Below are 23,229 nucleotides of genomic sequence, written 5' to 3' on the forward strand. Positions count from 1 at the left end.
CTGTTACGAAGTTGATGTGCAGTTAATAAGTCCAATAAATATTTATATTGGAAAAGAAAATCGTGAGAGAATCGTGATCTCAATTCTAAGCAAAAAAATCGTGATTCTCATTTTATGCAAAATCGTGCAGCCCTACACAATATAATTATTAATATATAATAAAAATAAAATATTGTAGTGGTAATTAAATATCCAAATGAATAAATGAGCAATAAAAGCTAATATTAGTTCAAACTAAGTAAATAAAAACAGGATTTTAACACTTCCAGCTGCTCTCAGACTCAAACAGCCAAAAGCCGCCTTGCAGATTCGTGCCCGTGCAGCCGAGGGGCCGTGCTGATTCATACGCTGTCAGCACGCGAGACAAGTCTACTGAGGCAACACAATGAAGTGTTTTAAAAATAAGCCAAAATGTAAAATAAACTGACCTCCCTTTAATCTACTTCACTTTTCAAACCAGCAAACATAACAATTTATTTACATTCATAAATTTACAACTTGAGAATTCAGCTCCATCGTTTTTCTTCCTACTTTTAACGCCGTTACTGACAACTCCTTAGACAGTCCTTGCAAAGCTTTTAAATGGTCCCATATCCTAGGAAGTTATAAATGTGTGCTCAAAAACTGTAAGAGAATACACGCATGCAAAAATATGCATTTTATCATCCCTATCTGACTGCATACACAACCAAATCAGATTAACAAAACTGTAAAAGGAAGAAAATTAAAGCTATTATGTAAAGAAAACAAAGCCATTTTATTATTAAATCGCTGCAGTCCCTGTTTGTCTGAGCTATCATTTATAAATAGAGGCTTAAACAGACAGTGTGAATTCAATCCAACACAATAGCTGTCACCGCTGGGTAGTCTGTGGCAGAATTAATATGGCTAGTGCTTTGTGATAAATACACAGTCATTCATCATTACTGACATGCAAACAAACAGTCGCACACAGTGAAGCGCTCGCCGACACACCGATGATGTGTGCGGATTCAGGTGGGAAAGCTGATAAGTATTAAGGCCACACATGCATCAAAACACATACACTGATGATTATTGTTATTTTTTATTCCTCCTAACAAGCCACAGATTTATTTATGTTTAATAGATGATTAGAGAAAGCATCCCTCTTGTTCTTTTTATTACTCTAGAGGAGCAGGAAAAGGACAAGTGAGGAAATTAGGGAAAAAGTGGCGAGACAGAGAAGGACACGAGAACAAGTGGGCTGCAGAAAGAGGGAGAATGAGAGTCTTGTTTTATATATAATGCATGACTAACCCCGTTTTTAAAGACCCACCAGCAAAATACACTGCAACAGCAAGGTCTCTGCTCGTGCATGTGCGCCTACTGACCATGACGTGCCGTTTAGGAACTGAAAGTGAACGTCTACAAAGTTTATTTTTCCTTGCATCTGTGTGCACACTGTGTTTATGCCTGCTTGTATTTTTAAACCAAACATGAGGACAAATCAGAGGCCGCAAAAACGCAAGGAAGGGACAAAAGCACTGAGCTTCCATCACACCTGAGGGCAATATTTTCATAAATCCGCTGTTTCACCTAACGTTGATTCTCGGTGTACTTATGTGCAAATGACCTAGTGCACTATGTGAGCAGAGGGTATCTGGGTGACTGCCAAACAGTCACGTGTGCCCTGCGGTCTTTGCATTTCTCATGGATAACCTCTCATGTGTGTCCATGCATGTAAGTAATACAGGTGTGGCCTTGAATTCAGGTGCTGCCAGTCTGGTTGTGGATTGTGAGATTCTTGAGTAACTCTGTGTGTGCACACGTGTCTGTGCACAGCAGGAACAACAGCATGTCCTCTAAGGTCAGGATTATGCTCGGCTGCAGATGCACAGACGGACGAGTAGCTGTTCTTGCGATATTATATCCTCGTCGGCTTTTAAGACACGTGTGGTGCTCTTCGCAGATGTAGAAAGTGTACGACACATAAGCAACACAGCATCTACTACAGTTATCAATACAACTACTGTCATCTCATGACCTGACTAAAATCCCCGATTAGTTTTGGATGCAAAGCGCACAGTTTATTTATAATTTATCCTAGCAACAAGCTACTCGCCTAACCTGTTTTGCTGTAATTTGAATCCACATGCATATCAGAGTAAAATTGTGCTAACATCATGTGAAAACAAGACTGAATCTTGTGGCTGAGGCTTATCAACAAAACTTCACCAAACAATCAATATGTATGACAACGCTGAAGCCCTGAAGTCAGAATCAGCAGCTGCTGTAGTCCGATCATAAATCAGATGTTTGTATTTGCTTCATAACGCCTGCACATAACACCGTGGGACATAATCTGTTAGTGTTTGTCAGAAAAATAGTGATTTAGTAGAATTGACCTCTTTTTCAACACCTTATTTTGTTTGTTTTTTATAAACCAAAATTAGCCTCTTGAAAAATAATCAGAGATGAAAACTGCAAGTTGCAGACCAAGTATGTTATGACATCAGTAGATAAAAAGTTCTAAGACGTGCATGAGTGGAATAGTATTCAAGTATATGGCCACCAGCTAAAAATAATAGGACATGCACTGTGACAAGTCACAGTGACATACTTGCCTCGTTCACCTATTCACACCCATTCATACAAGCACTTTTTCTATGCTCTAGTGCTTTCTATCCAACATCCACACATTCACACTTCGATGGATCCATCAGAGAGCAACTTGGGTTACTATCTCGCCCAAGGATATTCTGCATACAGACTGGAGCAGCCAGAGATCGAACCACAAACCTTCCGATTAGTAGATAACCTGCTCTACCTCCTGAGCTAGAGTATGTTAGCTTTATAAACTTTTTTTCCCTAAACAAAAGGTATGATTACAAAAAATAAATAAATTTATATACGACTGAAAAGGCCGTTTCTGTTACCTGGTGAGAAGCTGACATTTTGGAGACTGTTTTCACACAAACGTAGACATGTCGTTATTAAAATCTGCAAAAACAGCTGTTAAATCCTGCCAGAGTGCTTTCCTGCTCTGATCGTGAGAAGCGGGTTTAATATGGGTATTCTGAATCTGGTAGTTAGCAGCTTTCGTCTTTCTCTGTGCCACGTGAAAGCTGATGAAAGAGGCTGATTGCAAAGAGGAAGCTATGAGTGTCTGCGCATATTCTCAGGAAGAAAAATACAGAGAAACTGAAAATGACCGACTGCCAGTGATGTGGGCACAGAAACTTTTTTTTTTTGCTTTTCTTGTGAAACATCAGTTCATCTGAAATCAGCCACAGTGCTGAGGTTTAGCAGCAGGCGATGCAAATAGCTGAGCTGCCAGCTGCTCAGCTGAAGCTGCTGTAATCAGACCTAAAAACTGAGAGGACAGGAGGAGGTCTGTCACAGCGAAGCAGGACAGTTTTCCTGGAACTCTGGGCTACCCCTCACACACTTGTGCTTACATTCAGAGATAAACACGCCTGTGAAAAACCCTGAACATGTGACTCAGCTGCACGGTTGTCAACAAGGTATTATGGCAGAGGTTACAGAGTCAGACTTCGCTCTGTATAGGAGAGAGTGTGTGTGTGTGTGTGTGTGTGTGTGTGTGTGTGTGTGTGTGTGTGTGTGTGTGTGTGTGTGTGTGTACTGATATGATCCCATCATCCAAAAAGCATCCATTCTTATCTCGGTGAGGTCACCATACACCAGCTCATCGTGTATGAGTAACAACACAGTCCGGAGGTCAGCGAGGCCTAGATCACTGCTCGTCTGACACAGTCACGTGTATTTTGTGTAAACGTGTCACAGTTAGTGTCATGTATAAGCTGAACACTTCTCTCCATTTTTTTTGTTGAAAACAAATTCCTGCTTGACAGTTGGGAGCCTCTTCCCAAACACTGAATAAAAAGATTTGACAGCATGTTCAACTTGAGGCCTAAAGCTGAAACTGAGTTATTTATATGGCTCATTCTTCCTGACCAACAGTCCAAAACTCAAAGATTAGCTGGAAACAGCAAACACAGTGTTCATATATATATATATTTTTTGTCTCAAGTTGTAACAAAATGCATCTGTGTCTGATATACAAGGTAAATAACCTTATCAGTGCAGTGCAGGCACGCTGAGTTTCAACAGCTTAGTTAAGTGATGAAATGTTTTAATGCCTTAATCCATTTTAATTCTTCTTTTTTAATGTGGCAGTAGTTTAAGAGTGAAATAAAAAGGTCATATATTCTGTTGTGATTTCAATTTATCAGTCTGTTATAACATGGCATGATTAAAGTGGGAGTGGTTGTTCATTTTGGATGTGTTACATTTTTTTAAAGACTAAACAAAGAGATGAAAGGAATGCACAGTTATTCATTGCAAGAGCGTTTGTGGAAATGAATCAAAATGTGCTGTATTTGGGATCTCTTAAGATACTGAATAAAACCTAAAAAAGAAAGAAAGAAAGAAAGAAAAATGAATGTCAGTGCATGACAGCAGAAAGACTCGCAACACTTTTCCTCTGAGCATGAGCTAAAAAGTTGGTCTTGGATGATATATAGACACAAGAAGAGGAAATCCCTCAAGGTATCGGTCTGCTCAAGATTAAATGAGGCGGTTTTTCTTAAAAGTCCCAAAACAGCAATATTGCCCAATGCCTCACACACACACACACACACACACACACACACACACACACACACACACACACACACACACACACACACACACACACACACACACACACACACACACACACACACACACACACACACACACACACACACACACACACACAAAAAAAAAAAGAAACATATATCCAGCTCCCCTCAGGCTCATTAACCACCCTGTATGTATACCTGGCTAATGACTTTCTCCTGACTAATGACGGCGCACACACACACACATACACACACCTACATACACATACTGTGTTTGTTATGAATGATTAGCTTCTCTAGCTTGGTCAGAGGTGAGCAAAAGAGGTTCAACATCCTCCAGTGAACTTTAAACTACATGGTCCAACTCTGAGGACCAATGACACAAGAGTTTGAACTTGAACTGTGGTTGGAGGGAAGTGCTCACCCTTATACACGCCAACCCTTGCACAGCACAACAGACATGTGACTCACACATGTACAGCTGCTCTCTTGGGGCAGTAAAGATTTGGAAAAAGATGGGATGAACCTCAAAAATGGACACTGTGTTACACACACACACACACACACCCACACACACACCACCCCCTCCCTCTGTGCTGTGCTCCAGTGGCTACAAGACAAACTGTTTGTGCAAATGAACGCAAGTAGGCATGAATTTGCAAGTCCAGCAACAAAGTCCTAGATTTTTATCAAGCTGTTCACAGTTAAAGGCCTTGAAGCAAGTTTCTTTTCTTCCTTGCTTCACTGGATAAAGAATGGAAACTCTGAAAGCCTTACCAAGCTGGGAGGTTTTTAAAAGCAGGTGATTTTATTTGCTTTCTTGCTGATATTTTCACAAACGATGCTGGTGGGTTACTTCAAAATACAAACACTGGCCACTTTGTTTAAATACTCAATCAGTCAATCAAATGGCAGCAATTTAAGGCATTTAGGGAAACATTTAGGGAAACTTTGAAATTACATTGTTGGCATTTCAGAAACTGCTGATCAACTGGGATTTTTCATCTCTTAGCTTTACAGAAATGGCCTAAAATAGATAAAAACATGCAGTGAATCGAAGTATTCTGTGACAAAATGCCTTGTTGATGTCAGAGGTCAGAGAAAAATGGCTACAACCAAAGTATGCAGAAGAGAAGATTTCTGTTGCAACATCCATGAGATTCACATCATGGATGTGCAGCCACTGTGATGCTTTCGTGTCAACATGGACCAAAATCTCTGAGGAATGTTTCCAGCATCTGGTTGAATCTGTGTAACAAAGAGTTAAAGTGGATCTGAAGGAAAAAGGAGGCCCAACCTGGCACCGGCAAGGTATAACCAATATAGTAACTGGTGAGTGTAAGTGCTAATTTGTTCCCCACAATGTTCGAGGGTTTAATGAATAATGACTAAGAAGGATGCTAGAATTAATTAATGACTGTGATTGTGGATGACAGGTACAAGAAAAAGAAGTAAAAAGTGATGTTACATTAACCCAGTGGTTCCCAAACTTTTTTTGCCACCCCCCCCTTTTTTACAAGAGAAATGTTCGCGCCCCCCCTGCAATGGCTCTGCGCCCCCCCCTAGGGGGCGGGCCCCACACTTTGGGAACCTCTGCATTAACCTGAGATGGATAAAAGTTTAAAAAAAATAAAACCCTGACAAAGTGAGGATGTTTGAAGACGTCATTCGTCTGTTGGCATTTTCCTTTTACGTTGTTGTGTGTGTACGTGACTGAAAACAAATTCCTTAGCTGTGTCTCATTCAGCGCTATGTGTACTACATGTGTTATGAGAGTTTGTCATTATTTGTTATCTTCTGATAAACAGCTTTTAAAAAAAAAAAACAAAACAAAAAAAACAGAGGACATAATGTTGACTGAGTTTATCGGGTTCTCTGGATATTTTTGTTCCTATGTGGGATCTTTTCTCATTCCTACTCAAATTATTTTCATTATCTCCATTATGGAAAACTTTAAACTGGACTGGACATCATAATTACTTTCAGTAAATTAAATGACCTGTAAAAAGACCCATAATTTGACTTTAATGATGTTGGGTTTTTAGCCCTTACAGGCATCTTTCATGACAATCTTTAACTTTTATGTTATTTCTAAAACAGTTATGAGCACCAAATTCCCTATAACACACAGTTCATGCAAAGATAGCAGGCTGATGACTTTGGGATGTGAAACTATTGTTTCAAAATTCGTCTTTGCAACAGAGGGGTGTGACCAGGAAAGCACTCAAATGCCAGAATCCCACAGGGACAAGTTCAAAACTATCAGAAAAACAGAAACAGAAAACTCCTGTTCAAATATTTTTGAACAGGAGATCATCTCCCTACCCTAAAATTAAATGTAAATCAAACATATGAAATATATAGGTCACACTGACAAAGAAAAAAATAAGTTCCAGTTTCACGGCAAACAGGAAATGTAATACCATCCCCAAAACCAAACCGCACATGCACAAACAACACATCTGAGAGAAGCCAACACCTGAGCAAAACACTTAAAAATTCAAATGTGGCCTGTGGGGTATTAACACAGCGTGTCCCTGCTGACTGGGGCAGGGAGCCCCGATGCCGTCTCAGGTGTCTGTGTTGTGTTACAGCGGGTAAAAGGGCCAAACACAAGCAGACACACAAATACTATTGTGTTTCAGCTCAGTGTCTCGCTGCTGATCGTCTTTCACAGCGAACAATAAAGCAGCAGCTCCGACTGTATACACACACACGCTCAGTCTGAAAAAGGACAAGTGGTGCCTCTGAGGGAGAGTGTCTGGCACATTTGTTTGATAGGTTACCTTCATATGGTGCTAAACACACTGATTGGTAACATTTGCTTTCCTTCCAGGAAGACGACTCTATATACTACTAACAGGCTTATTTCAGGAGCTGTGAGTTTTGGGCTTATTCACTATCCACATTGCTTCAGATTTTAGAGAGGAACCAAAAGTGAACATCAGGCAGTCCCAGAGCCAACCTCATCAAAATGCACTGCTAATTACTACACCCCAGAATGACTCATCATTGAGTCTGAGCAGCCTTGAAGGTGGTGAGGGTGTCAATAATAAGTTGAGGTTGGAAAAGGTGAGGAGGAGGTTCGCGATGAAAACGCGCAAAATTAAGTTCTCCAGCAACTCTTTCTAAGCTGCTCAGGTATAGCAGCAGACTGCATTTGAAGTTTTATATGCACAGCTTTTCCAAACTGTTAATGGCATAGATCAGGGGTGTCAAACTCAAATACACAGTGGGCCAAAATTCAAAACTGGAACAAAGTCACGGGCTAACGTTAATATTTATTGAAATATATTTATTCCTCCAGATATAAAAATGAATCTTTTCTTATGGACTCAAACACGTTTTGCTGAAAAACTGAATATGGAACAAGCAAAGCTTAATACTAAACAATATATATATTAGCAGTAGGCCAGCTCTAATAGTAATTTGGTATGGCTTCGCGGGCCAAATGTAATTAGGCTGCGGGCCAAATTTGGCCCGCGGGCCAGAGTTTGACACCTATGGCATAGATTGTGCTTTTTGTACTGGATATACTTTATGTAAAATAGTTCACAACTTTTCAGTCTCCAGGAAACCTCCCACTGGGAAGAGTGTTAATGTGTTACTTCAACTCATGTTTTATGTACTGTGCTTTATTTGTTTTATTTTTTAATGGTTTAATGTTAAATAATTAAAGGATAATTCCCTAACAAAAGCTCACTTGCAGAACTAACAACAAAGTAGGTCCAAAATGTTCCTAAACATTTATTGGCATTTCTAACTTTATAATGCTCATTAATAAAGAAAGGCCTCACAGCCTTTTTATGTTAAATTAAATATGCCGTTCAATAAACTCCAAAGGACACAAACTGAGGCCAGACTATGGCCAAGTGATTAACCCTCAGTGCCAATTACTGTTTTTAATCGATGTGTGTGGTGTGTGTACTTCAAATCTACTTTGGATTTATCTACACAAGAGCCCCCAGTGAGTTTGCACTTTGCTAATAAACTGATATAAAATATTTAAAAAAAAAAAATCACATTCATTTTCTTTAATTAAACTTAAAAAAAAAAAAACCCTCCAGCTCATGTTTTTCTTTTATTATTAGGTCAACAGACTGGTCAGCATCAGTTACACTATATTATACTTTCCTGTTAACAACACCTGTTTAATTATGAACGTGAGTGTGTGTGTTTTGGTGGGATACTTTTACAATGTAACCAGCTGACCCACATCACGCCTCACTGCTCTGAACCAACCACAGCAAATGTGTGCGTGCGTGTGATACTTACCCCACTGTGTGAGGGGCACTCTGCGGTGCTGAGGTGACTGGTTGAAGAACCTGAGGTGGGCAAGTCTCCTTTCTCCCGTGGACTCATGGGACCTGTAGGCGTAGACTCTGTGGTGTGTTGTGCTATGAGATTTGAAGTTCTATGTCGCAACACAAATGTTGGGCCCTCGGCCCCACTCTTCTCTCCTCCGTCCAGCTTGAAGTGCTGGACTGACCTCCAACGAAGACTGAGGTGAACTCAGCGGGGAGCGGACAGACTTGCGGATGTTGATGAAATCTGGTTGGTGAGATGGGTGACCAACCAGGAATCCACTGAGAGGGCGGGCAGGACTGCCACTTGACTTGAAGGAGACTACATTTTTTGAGGAAGACCAAGAAACAAACAAGAAAAAACAAAGTCATTTGTTTATTCTCAAATTTAAATACATAGTCATAACATGTGATCAAAACAAATCTACTTCACAACTGTTAAAATGTCCAGGATCTTTAAAAAAAAAAACAATGTTTTTCTAAGTGGAGTTTTATTTATTCAAACATAAAATACATTTTTGTGTATTAGAGGGCCAGAAATAACAACAAAATATATGAACTTGTGTTACGAAGAGTAGCACAGATTCTTTGGCAAACTAAATGTGGACCAATGATTATGTGACAAACCCAAAGGACCATTTTAAGCAGGAAAAACCCTGAAACCACAAGTTTATAACATTAACCTAATACAATAATTCACAATAACAGTCTCCAAGTAACTGAAAAACAGAATGCAATAAGAAACAAAATATATATTATAAAATAAATACGTGATTCTGCACACACCCGTGACAGCCAGTGCATTAGTGAGGCTTCGTGTTCTGTTTTTGGCTTGGCCGCCCAGACTAAAAATATAACCAGTGCCAGCATGGCCTGAAAAGGTCACACGTTTGTGTTCTCCTGACACACAAAGTGTCCTGCAGAAATATCACCACAGCCAAACAGCTACCATTGATTACTGCATTCTCTGTCACTTCAAAAAAAGTTGCTCATGGCATCGAGGCCTTAAACTACAGCATCTACAAACACTCAATGCCAGCTAGGCGCTGCCAAATTGCTGTCATGTTGAGTTGCTTAGCGACGAGAAGTGTCAAGGACAGAGACAAGTGTTTCACACATAGGAAACAGACACGGAGCTTCAGAACTTACAATCAATTTTCCTTCATCATTCACAAAACACGTCACTATTTCTCAGAACAGTTCTTCGTTGGAAGGCAAATATATCACGTTGTTTAAGTTAGATAAACAGTGTGGGCTGCAAGGTTGGACAATTCAATCACAATGCAAAGAGACACTCATAATTTAGCTAAAGAACAAAATCCAGAAAGTAGTCTCATGATTTCAATAGCGGTACAGCACACTCATATTTGTATGTTTATACTGCAGCATGTTTTTAAACATTCACTGAAGCTTTAATGCTCTCTACATAATGAGAAATACAGCTGCACACACATATCACCATACTGCTCCATGATGTTTATTCACTGTGCCTCTCCAGCACACACACATTTGCTCCAGAGAGGCCAAGTTGATGTGAGCGCGCCCTCGAGCATTGGACCACTTCATTTAAACCATCTCCCTGTGCTACCAAACAAGCATTAGGGGATTCTGTACACTCATGGGTAAAAGAGGAACACAAAGCATGTGTGTACAAATACACACAAACCACTTAACGTACCATTTGTAATAGGGTGATGCAAGTATGTAGGTAAAGCAAACGTTACATACTCCCATAAGTGTGGTGGAGAAGGGTAAAAGGAAGTAAGCAAAAAAACTATCCAAAGCTAAGAACAAAGAAAATCCTTAGAGCCGCAGGAAAAATGCTGAGCGTCATACCCCGTGACATTGACCAGCACGCTCTATTATATGCAGAGAAGATGATGGCGACTATTTGAGCTGAACTGAGATGACTGGCCAGTGGGCAAGTTCCCAAATCGAAGCACTTCTACATCTAAAGACTGTCCAATCAATCTCTCCCCTTTTCCTTTCAGCTTCTCCCCAATCGACCATTCGCGAAAATTACACTCTTTTCCACTCTAGTTGCACCGTTATTTTCCGTCATGATGAAAAGTTAGATTTCATGGAGGTTCCCTATTAGCTAGAAAAAAAAGGGGAATAAAGTATTCTTGAAGGGTATTTTGGCAGCTATAATAGTGGATTCCCAGGACAATAGTCTTGTGGTCTGATTGCTACACAGGCGCAAACAGCTCTCCAGATGATTCAAGTCGCAGACAAGTTTTGTTCTGTGTGGTTGTGACAAAAACAACAATATTATGAGAATAACCACAAAGTTATATATGTAACTAACACAAAAAAATAGATGTGAAAAAGCATTTCAGCGTAACAAAATAGAAAATAGGAAGGAAGCTTTATGCTGATCAAATACAATAAACATGAGGAAGTTGGTGCGTTTGTTTTTTGAGACTGGGATGTTTACATGATTGTAAGTCAAATATATTGTGATTTATGCTCAGAAAGTCTTTAATCTTTCTCCTGGTTAGTCAAATAACTTAAACAACTAGTACATTACCCCTGACAAACACCACAAATACTATTAAAAAAACCCCCAAACAACTCAAAGTAAACATTTTAAGCATGTGTCACGACACATATCAGGTCAGAAACAAGCTGACTGGTTATATTTTGAGGCGATCGTGGCTCAAGAGTTGGGAGTTCGCCTTGTAATCGGAAGGTTGCCGGTTCGAGCCCCGGCTTGGACAGTCTCGGTCATTGTGTCCTTGGGCAAGACACTTCACCCGTTGCCTACTGGTGGTGGTCAGAGGCCCTGGTGGCGCCAGTGTCCGGCAGCCTCGCCTCTGTCAGTGCGCCCCAGGGTGGCTGTGGCTACAATGTAGCTTGCCATCACCAGTGTGTGTGAATGGGCAGAGGACTGGTTGTGTAAAGCGCTTTGGGGTCCTTAGGGACTAGAAAAGCGCTATACAAATACAGGCCATTTACTATTTACCATATTGCACAAACTAATGTGAATTAAAATCACAGAGAAGTTCCATTGAAATCTGACAAATACTCTGGGAGGAGTAGAGATTCTTATGACCTGTGGACAGACAGACGATGGACGTCTGGCCACGGCATGAGCTCATCGGTCCTTCAGCCGGATGAGCTAATAGAAACAAAACTGAGATGTGCAAACCCACTCCAGAAACTAACTGAAACTGAACTGAAAAAAATCATAAAATGAAATAAAAACCAATAAGAAAAATAAGAGGAAGAAGAAGAAGAAACAACAGAAAGCTTCAACTCTGTAAAGCAAAACAATAAATTTGCAGGTTTGAGAACAGACTCACTAAAAAGCTTTACAAAGTTGAGAGTCTCACATATTATTGCAACTTATAGGTAGAAAATACAGATAACCAACCATTAAGACTTATAATAAGGAACACTGGGGAAATTATTTTCACTTGTCCGTGTCCAGCTGCCTGGGAAGTCAAAGTCAAAACACAATGATTGGCACTACTTAAAGGGAAAGCCACAAGCGCCACAGTTCTGACCCCCTACTGAGATAAAAAGGCACACTATCAGGGAACATGAGATAAAAAGAGAGAGGAAAAAAATTATCACTTTTAGACACCAAACCAAATGGGGCTTCCCAGGGTCTGAGCCAAAGCCCAAAGAGGTTTCATTTCTGAGAGACCAGCTGACACACAATGTCTGTCGACAGGATGTGAAATGACTCACCATCAAGATGCTTCATGCCGGGTAAATCTATGATCACAATTTTCTTGGCTCATAAAAGCCTTGTGAATGTCATGTAAACGCTTATTGTTCCCTATTAACGTCCTGCTGTGATGTCCAATAATTTTCCACACTCATCACCTATGAAACAAACCAATAACACAGACAACTTTACCATCTGCTCTGTTCTTCTGCTAATTATAGCCACTCACAAAATGCCATCAACCTGACCCCGAGTGGTACTCGGGGAGAGACAGAGGGCTGGACAAAAAGGAGCCTGAAGGAGCCGGGTGGATGACCCGCTGGAACAACTTCAGACAACAAAGGAATTAACTGACGCTCCCACTGAAAATCTCTCCTGGAGAGCCCCTGAGTAATGGTTCCCTTTACTGAAAATAAACTCCTCTAGTGCTTTTCAACTATGCCCTAAAAAGAACTGAAAAAAAAAAATAAAACAGAGCAAGCAATCCAGAATGCATGCTGTCAGCAATATTTTAAAATATAAAGCAATCCATATTTTGAAATATTGGGTGCACCTCCTTTCATGTGCATGAGCTATAGCTTTATTGAATTATTCTGGGGGACTGTTTAGTTTTCATTTTAGGAAGTTGCACAGTATTTTGCACCATATATGTAAAGAAAAAACAAACAAACAAACAAAAAAAACAAAAACAAAAAAACACCTCACTAAAACCTTAATATCAGTAAAAAAAAAAAAAAAAAAATCACTAAAAACGTATTGATATCACAACAACCTTGAGGTCACATTATTACACATTACTTTAATGATGGACACTATTGAGCTTTTAACATTGATGCTATTGATCCGACTCAGAGGTCAATATCCACAGTACAGTGAGTGCATGTATCCACTTCATGCAGGCTGTGATAACATGCTATGAGCAGGCATGTTTAAAGATTACATTACTGATGTCACTCAGCTCCAGTCTTCAGTTTGAAAGAATGAAAACAAGTTTAAAATTGCTTACCAGCCTTGAAAATGAGAGAAAACAAGTTGCGGTGAAAGGATGAGGTGCACATATTTTTTACCACGACATCGAAGATGTAAAAAAAAAAAAAAAAAAAAACCTCTGCTCTGACTTACTGCTTAAGAGTGTTTATTTTTAGTATATCATCACCGAGCACATCTTATCTGCACTGCCTGCCACTGCATGTTCTGTCTGATGTACTAAATCCAAAGGCACCAATTTAAAATCACTTTACAAAACAGCAGACAGAAGGCTGGTTGGTTTGCTTTTATCCAGAAGTAAAGTGTTCAGATTGTCACACGGAGTTCACTGTGCCCTCCAAATCAGTATCTCCTGCTTCACATTGTGCAGTTTTGCAAGTCATTGCATTCCCTCACTAAACTCTCAAAATCAAAGGCACATGGAGGACAAACACATATTTACTCTTCTCCATCTTATAGATAATATTTTAGAACAATAGCTGGATATTTTTGGCAACATGCTTTCTTAAATATAAAGACTGATAAGACGTGTGTCAGGGGTATGAAGCCACAAGCAGTAGTCCGTCAGGAGTGAAGAAGAGGCTTCAAAAATCCAAAAATCAATCCAAGACACTAACAGCAAACCCAACAGGAACTCGGATAAAAGGGGGGAAAGAAAGCCACAGAGGAAAGAAAGACAATAAGAACAACTGAAGGCTGAGCAGAAACATCAATGCGGATTGATTTGCTCTCGATTTTTTTTTTATTCCTCCTGAAGGAAAAGAAGGAGTGGTGAACATCTGGCAGCTGCAGAAAGTGGAAGTATAGTGGGGGAAAAGCGAAAAAGCAGAATTTCTGTTTCTTAAAACGTGCACTGACAACGATTTTAGGTCGACAGGACGATCGCTCATGATGGCTGTGACCATTTTTGCTCTAAATCACCGCTGCCACAATTATCGTATGTAAAAATAAAGCTGGGCAGTATTACAAAAATAATATCTCATCATGATAAATAGATACAAAACAGATCAAATGGCTCATGCTTAAAATTTCTATTTTTTACTCCTATGTGGAGCTGTGCTGTTAAATTTCATTTAAACACATGAATCCAAATAGTTCTACTGAGGTTATATTATCCATGTCTTATATTTCCATCAAGGAAAGATCATTTCACAATAATGACCGTTATCATTTTATTGCCAAGCAATATGTACAAATGACCTGTAATAGAGGACATAGGTGTGGTGGGTGCCTTAATGTCTGCTCCAGATAGCCGAGGGAAAAAAAATGTGAGGAACTTCATTACAGGTGAAAGCAGTGGACAGAAGCAGGTGAAAACCTCACTTCTGCAAAATAAAGCAGAAAGAGAGAATAGAGAGACGCAAGAAATAAATCTGAGTGAAGGGCAGAAAGTATGACTCATTAAATCTGCTTTGCAGCATCATCTGCTTGGCAGACAGGCAACTATGCCTGTGGACTGCATCAATGTGTGGGTGTTTGTGTAATGACACACAGTTGTAGGTCATAGACTAGTGCAAATTAAACAGAGTTTGCTTTACTTTCATTTAGTGAAAAGCAAATGTAGGACAAAGGTCAGAATAGTACAAGCAGTGTTGCTCTTCCTGCTGCAGAAATTAAAAAAAAAACAAAACAACAAAAACAAAAACAAAACTGTGTTCAAACACAGAGACAGGTAACTGTTTCAAAATCCAGAGAGAGACCAGGAAAAGATGTCTTTTTTCCTGCTCCCCCTTTGGTGCAAAAATTTTCTCTTGTATTGACAGATTATGAGTTTATATATTATTATTGGTTCTGTTATTAAAATAATTTACAGATTCAACATTTGTGTGTCTGCGGTAGTCCTATGCCATGTTACTGGCATTTAGTAGTGCTTTACCTTGCAAATTTTTTGGGAGATAATACATATCCACTTAACACGCTGTAACAAAATGTAACCAACTAAAATATAAAAATCATGATAAACCAATATCCAACCAGTGCCTGGGTTGGGTATCAGTGGGTAACATAGGATAAAAGCAGAAAAAGTAGTCTAAAGGTTTTTCTACCAATTGACACGACTGAAGAGCTCTAATCATGACGCATCCTCCATCAGCCTCCTTCACTTTGTCACTGTGGTACAGCAGCTGTTGTGAATCTTTCATTGCACTTACTGTAACATAAGGTGTTTTCATCAAATCAATTCGTATTAATTTACTTCAACGGTCTCTTGCGTGTGACTCACAGTGAAACTGAGAGGAAAAGGAGGAACCAGCTTGACTGGGAGGGACAGCAATATGCCACAGAGGCTTGCAAAAACTAGAGCAAATGATTGTGGTAATTTTTTTTTATTTTATTTTTTTTTTTTTAAACTTGGCAATCTTTAACTCAAGCCTATGTTGAACATATTTTTGCACTGTTTTTCCCATTTACTATTCTTTTTCCTTCTAAGTTGATAGTCTGATTCTTAGATTGGTATTCTGTAAAAGGAGACACTCAAACCTACTTTAATGGTGTTGTATTGCAACCGGAAAACTTTAATAACTGCGTCCCTGCTTTATCTCTACAAGTAGTGATTGTTAAGTTGTGAATGTTGTCAGAAGGAAGTACATGTTAAAGGAACAAAAGTCAAGCTGCTTGAGTCGCTTTTTAGTCACCTTCTAGACTGCTACTTAATCAACATAACACATTTTTTTTTTAACCAAAGCAATAACACACATTTAGCATGACACAGGCCTAAAGCAGGGATCATCGAAGTAAAAGAATCTACCCAATGTTGCTTAATATCCAGCCTGGGCATGACACTCAATTTTTTCATGACCTCCTGCCACATTTTTTCAAGTCAGTCAGCAAGTTTCAGTGTGTCAAACAGGTTGCACAAGTTTGTCTGTCTTATGTCAAGCAAAACAGGTTTACACAGATCTGAATTTTCTCCCCTCTTGTAAATATACACATAATGTACAAGTTTTAACACAAAATAAAGGTTAAGTGAAACAAATAAGTAGACTTATTGAGCATCTAAACTTGCTAAGTCTATATCAAAGCACATTAGCAGACTTTCTTAATGTAAAAATGTAAAAAGAGCCAATGAACAAAAAGTAGGTCACAGTATGTTTACATAAGGACTGTTATTTAATACTGCCATTTAGATCTTCTATGTCAGCTTTTTTTAAAATAACTGATTTAAATGGAGATTAAAACAGACACTGGCCTCTGATACGGAATGTAAGCTCTTTTGAAATTGACATAAATTTAAAAGCCACAAACTTGTTGCATAAGATACAAACTGTGCAACAACACACTTTGCTCAGTGACCTTTCAACAACATGATGAACCTTACTACAGACCTGCTGTCATGTTTTGGCTGTCTCCTTTCACTATGCATATATCAGTACCAATCAAAACAAACAAAAACAAAAAAAGATCTTTGCCTTGGAAAGTCAGGGCGATTGTGAAATAACAGTGATTGCAGTTAGGTTTATGTGGGAGTATTTTAATTAGTGCAGGATAGGGCTGGGCTATATCATACCGATCACGGTAATACCGGTGTAATTTTGGGCCATGATAGGAAAATGAAATATCGCGATAGAATATGGGTAAAACGCGCATGCGCAGTGCCTTTGTTTACATACGCACATGGCGGCGACGCAGAATGAGAAGAGCGAAAGTGGATCGTTGAATGAAACGGATGAACCAGAATTGTTTTGTAAAAATGCTGCAACTTCAGTGGTGTGGAACTGGTTTAGTTTTCGTCCGTCAGATACACAACAAAGCACTATTTTTGGTAGCGCATGCCAGCGGGCCGTCGTTATTACCGTGTTGTTTGGAAAATACGACACACTTAAAATCAATCCTTTGATTTTTCTGAAAATCGACAGTGCCCCTTATAATCCCGTGTGCCTTATTTATGAATTCTGGTTGTGTTTACTGACCTCGAAATGATTTTATGTGGTACATGGCGCTGGAAAATCTGTCAAATGTTTTAGAACGACTTTGCTAAGCTACGAACCCGCACCGCTTGATGGATTGTTGGAGCATTACGGCTATCGTAGGCAGGCGCCTCGCGGAGTGATACGTACTGTGCTTCAACATAATATTACCGTATTGTGTGTGTATAACCTCTTTTCAAGTTTTGTGGATATTATACATGGTTATGCTGAGGATATGTCGGCCAATTTCCACTGGAAATGCCTTTTGGTTAAACTGTCAGCAAGGAATTTGCACTGTTACATTTTTATATAACTTTAATGCACATAAAAACAGCTGCTTGTATAAGTGAAAATACATTGATGGGGTTTTTTGCACTAATAAAGTTGTGGAGTTGTAAAGTATTTTGTCTAGTGTCAATTATATCGTCAGTTATATCGTTATCGCAAATTTTCAAATGTATATCGTGATAAATATTTTTGGTCATATCGCCCTGCTCTAGTGCAGGAATTTTCCATTGTTGGTGAAGACTCTTGTCTCATTAAACTGTCAATATCTTAAGCCCCTGACCTTGTTTATGCAGACACTGAGAAAAATGGTATTGACGTCAATACCTTACATCTATTTTTTGCTTTCTGAGCACCATTGGTTCTGTTCCTACAAAGCAATTATTCTTGTGCATTTATCAGCTATGTTTGAGAAAGTTAAACTTAGGTAAGGTCCTACGCAGTTTTACGCTGTGCATTTACCTAATTGCGCTTTATAACATGTGCATGTTCTTACACGCATCGAACAAGCCACTCTTTGTATGTGTAGCAGTCTCGTAGTGATTTAAGCCTGATGTTTAGAGACCACATGGCTGCCTTTACTGTTCTCGGGGACTATATGGCTCCTCTGAGACATGCTTAACCAATATAAATTTAACCAACCTATACACACCCTCCGACACTCTTTCTCCACACACCTAATGTTAAGAGATTGGATAGAGTGAATAAGTGTTTGCTTTTACCTACTTGCAGCTTCACACGGGTGGGGTCAGCTTCTGGAGTAAATTAGCACACGTCAGACTACTTGACAGCCAGTTTAGCATGTTTTTCTACATCAAACACAATCCCAGTAACTTGTGTTCTAAAACAGCTGCTGAGCATGTCTCCACTGGTGACCTGACAAGTCCTGATGAAACAGTGACTTTCTGATGCAGGAGTCTTATGATGGAAAGCTAAACAAAGGCAACCAGTGTGATGTAATCTACACACACACACACACACACACTTTTGTTCTCAGCTTTGCAGCACACACACAGTACAGTTACCCCCCAGGCTTGACAGACATGGTTGTAGGTGAATATACCGTGCCACAGTTTTTGCTCAAATAGTCACCTCCCTCCCTAAAAAGATATATATATTAAAGGTATTATAAAATGACATTTACTGAGGACAGCACGCGCCAAAACATTTTCACTAACCAATAATGCATTGACCTGATTACCAAAGGAGAACCCTGTGGTCAGACCAGTAAACACAGACAAGTTGTGCTATAAACTGGTGGGCTACAACTGGGTCCAGGCACCAGACGCCATGCTGGTTTCATTGTAATACTCTTAATAACCTTCAAATGATGCAGTCTAAAGGGGAAATCTTCTCTATAGCTGAAGAGCTCATCACCTGTGATTTGTGTGGAAGTAATTCAATACACTGAAAGGGTTTGGAGCCCCTGCTCCAGATGGAGAAAATAATATGAAACAGCAACATGGTTCTGCCTGTTACTTTCTGAGTCGCCGACAAATGATGAAGGCTAAAATACTGAACACGATACAGAAAATCACTTAACAAACTGTCCTTGAAATTACATAAACATCTCAAGGCCCAAAGTAAACAATACCGAGACCACATCCTGAGCAAATTACTAGTGGAGGAAAAATATCAGAAGATAAAGCTTTTAGTCTCTAACCAGAACCAAAGAAAAAAAGCCCATAACCCATCAACCATTTGAGCACTGAACGGACCACATCAAGGTCACTGTAATGCTGGCTCTGCTGGAGAAACAGCACAACCAAATGAAGTGGTTTTCAAACACTAGGTGGCAATCTAAAAGTAGGTCAAATGAACAGAAAGGAGACCCGAAAATGAAAGAGGGAACCTAAAGCCGCTAAACACACACTCCTCATTCTGTGTCATGTGGCGCAGACTGGATAAAACACAAGTTTACTTTTTGTTTTCTAAGGATTACAGTAAGATATTTTAATGGGAAGTCAAGCAATAAAGTTGACTGATTAGCTCAGGTTATGTTTTTTTGTAATTAAAAATCTTTTTTAGATTCTGCAACGTGTTCTTTATACAAGGCATGTGTATGAAGATAACTAAAAGCTTTAAAAATAATAGTTCTCCATCATTCAAAATTACCACTGCTGGTTTCTTTCAGAACACTCGCCATTTTATCCAATGAAATGTCAAAAAGACTTGTTTTTGGGGGGGATTTGTGACTCATAGAAAATATCACAAATAAAGATATGAGAGAGTAGAAGGAGCACACTTTTAGCACTGCTGATTATTCAACTGATTCTTTCCTAATTTACTTTCTGTAGATCTACTAATCAATTAATTGTTTTGGTTATACACAATTGAACTTTACGACTGAAATTAGTTTTACTGCAAATCTAGTGACTCATCTACTAGTATTCAAAGTACAAACTCACACACATGCAGACACATTTTAACATAGTTTACACTGTTTAGAGTACAAGCTGGGAGTATTGTGTGTCTCTCCAGGCCTATTTAGGCAACAACATTTGAACAAACCATTTTAAACAAAGGCCTGTGTTTTTTTGTTTTGTTTGGCACACAACAACACAAACAGAGACAAACACACACACCCCTGTTGTGCATGAAAAAGAAAAAAAAAAGGACTAAAGAGAAGGGAAACATAAGAGAAAGAGAGAGCAGCTACTCTGTGTTATGATCAATCAACTTAGCAATGACAGATCTCTACTATTCTTAGAAGCTATGTTTAGCTGCTCTCCTGCCTGGCACGCTGTCAAAGGCTGACTTCATTATACATTAAGTTCTCCAGAGAGTTGAACTTCCTGTAGAAATATGACGTATTGCTCAATAACCATGTCTAGCTGGGGTGGTACACACATAACCTAAGCAACAGATTCAGTTTTTCTATAACAGCAAATCAATATCCTCCAACAGGAAATTACTACAAATTTCCTGCAAAGATGACTCATAATGATATAAAAAACATATCTCAGATACATTAATGTGATAAACTTATGGCATGGTCCTGTGAGAACCCTGCTCTATGCACAACTTGACTTTTCTACAGGGCATGGACTTTATGTAAAACCCAATGCATGCATCTGCTTTGCATCCTTGTCTGGATTTTCAAAAAGAAGACACATACAGGTACTTGAGACTTGAGAATTGAAGTAGGTAGTGTGGCTGTATGTAATTCTGTTTACAGGCAACAGTTTTAAGTTTCTTTCTGGTGCTGTTAAGGTCAACAAAAGCTAAACTTGAACTTGGAAATAATGACAGAGCAAAGTAAGGGTGGGGCCCTACTGGAAAGCCAAGAATAAAAGAAATTCAAACATAAAGAAATGCATAAAATATCAAATAAAAAAAAAGATGTTCCATGAAATATCCATAAGCTAATCTCAATTTAGGGCAGAGCTGGAAGTGTTTCTGTGCATATAAAGTTTGGATTCAGGACAAATATGTTATAAGCTACCCCAGCCAATAAAAAATGTATGAGATGACTTCATGTTTTGTGGCAAACCGAACTGTTAAAATACTGAAATGGGATGGGCATTCATATAATATTCAGCTAAAAGGAAATATTAGGTAGCATAACAATCCAAAGAGTACATACAGAAGGGTGAGGAATTAGCGGAAGAACACAACTAAGTGCCTTCATAGGGTGTTCAGCGAAAATAAAAAGTGTCTTTGTGCTGTTTCTACAAGTTTCCAGACAACTTCTAAAGGGATGTCCAGAAGATATTCTTCTATAGAGTGTGTTGTACAAGATGTCCAAAATCTCCCACAGGTTTTATTGAGATTGAGATCTCCTGACTTACAGTTTGCTAATCAGGGTCAGCACCCGGGCAGATGGATTGAGTGGGCAACAAACTTTAACACGGGGTACTGTGTTAAAGTTTTAAGTGAGATCATGCTTGAAAAACAATCTCACAAGCTGATGATGGGCTTTTTTAGTTCCAAAGAGGCATACATAAGGCATCATGGGCCCATGTGCTCCAAAATCAGCATTCTCCTCCTCTCTGATTGGTGCAAATGCTCTTAACTAATATTAACCCAATAATTAACACAGGCTTGGTTGTTACTACAATAACTTGTAGGCATTCACGACTTTTATTACCAAATATCATAATTTACTTACAGTTGTAAATGTACAGAACCATTTTGACCATTTTGAACCAACCTTCAGTATTGTCTCCTGGTGATGGGTGTCATAATGCAACAATCATATTTCCATGAAGTATTTTTTAATGAATGTTAGCAGATAAGATGAATCAACTATTCCTCACACATGAAAGAAGTGACTGTAGCTTTCTGGAAAAAAAAAAGGTTAAAGGTCACACTGACTTACATAGTCAGTGTGACCATGTAGGTGACTGACCATGTAGAGTCAGTCACCTCTTTTAGGATTGATAACAGGAGCTCAGCTTACCCCTTTTTTAAAAATAGGAACACAATTTGTTTATGAAATAACGTGAATGTTTTGAGCTAAAGAATCAGAAAAAAATATGACGGCATTTCCAGGCAGTTTTTCAGATTTAACAAAGTCATCAAAGACTAACAAAGAAAGAAGGTGGAGAGCACAGTATGCATTTAAGATGAACAAAACTGACTCAACAAAAGACTGTCAAGTGATTAAATGAATCAGCCTAAACAGCAGCTTCCCGCTTCTTTTCTTTTAGATGACAAGCTTCAAATACACTGAAGAGCCACTCAGAGTAAACTCACAGTACCCGGAGTCAACACAACACTGGGGAGCAAGCAAGACAAAGAAACCCAAAACTCCAGCTGCACTACGTTTTTGTTGACAGCGACAATTCGTTTACTTCTACTACAAGACATACACCAAGATGCGTTTTTATTTATATAACATTACGTTGACGAAAAAAAATATTTCTTACGTTTCACACGAGCTGTAATAAGAAGCAGATTGCTGCTCAGCGACAGGCGATGATGGTTTGTTTACACCGAGCTAGCGAGCTGGCTAGTCCGCTAACAAGAGCTGACACCTCCGAAAGAAGCCAGATAACTCTTTAAGAAAGCTTCTTTTTGTTTTGACAGCCTCCCAGATCCACCTATCTGCCTCCAAATATGCCAAATATGCTCTCACAAGAATAAAAATTACTTGGAAAAAGAAAGCAAAGCTGTGCTTTCTAGCTGGCTAGCAGACTATGCTGTTGTTTTGACAGCCCAGAATGAGCTGAATAGCAAAGCTGCTAGCTGGCAGGTTACATTCAGGGTGGCGCTAACGTTACGCCAGGAAAGTCCGAGATGAAATAAAACAGCTCTAAACAAGACAGAACAACAACAATAAGAATTAACAGAGACAAATGAGAATTATAGTATTCACCTGCTCCGGATGACCTGGTCTGTCCGTGGTCTGGCTGTAGATACTACAGCTGACAGAGAGTTGTGGTAGGTACTCTGCTCCTCTCCACTATAAGCGGCTCCTCACAGTCTCTGGACCAGACTGGACCCAGAAACGACGGGGAGGCAGG

The 23,229-nt window shown here is 39.2% G+C and overlaps 1 protein-coding gene across 1 annotated transcript in view; it reads right to left on the reverse strand.

Annotated features, from left to right (window-relative positions):
* adipor2 (adiponectin receptor 2) overlaps positions 1-23,229 on the reverse strand; it is a 29,426-nt gene extending 6,197 nt beyond the window's left edge. Inside the window, exons 1-2 of the mRNA XM_031726544.2 lie at positions 23,082-23,229; positions 8,880-9,230 (exon numbers count right to left, since the gene is read on the reverse strand). Coding sequence (XP_031582404.1) covers positions 8,880-8,966 — 87 coding nt within the window. The 5' untranslated portion in view covers positions 8,967-9,230; positions 23,082-23,229. The remainder of the gene's footprint in view (positions 1-8,879; positions 9,231-23,081) is intronic.

This window comes from Oreochromis aureus, linkage group 17 (genome assembly GCF_013358895.1).
Source record: "Oreochromis aureus strain Israel breed Guangdong linkage group 17, ZZ_aureus, whole genome shotgun sequence".
Lineage (NCBI taxonomy): Eukaryota > Metazoa > Chordata > Actinopteri > Cichliformes > Cichlidae > Oreochromis > Oreochromis aureus.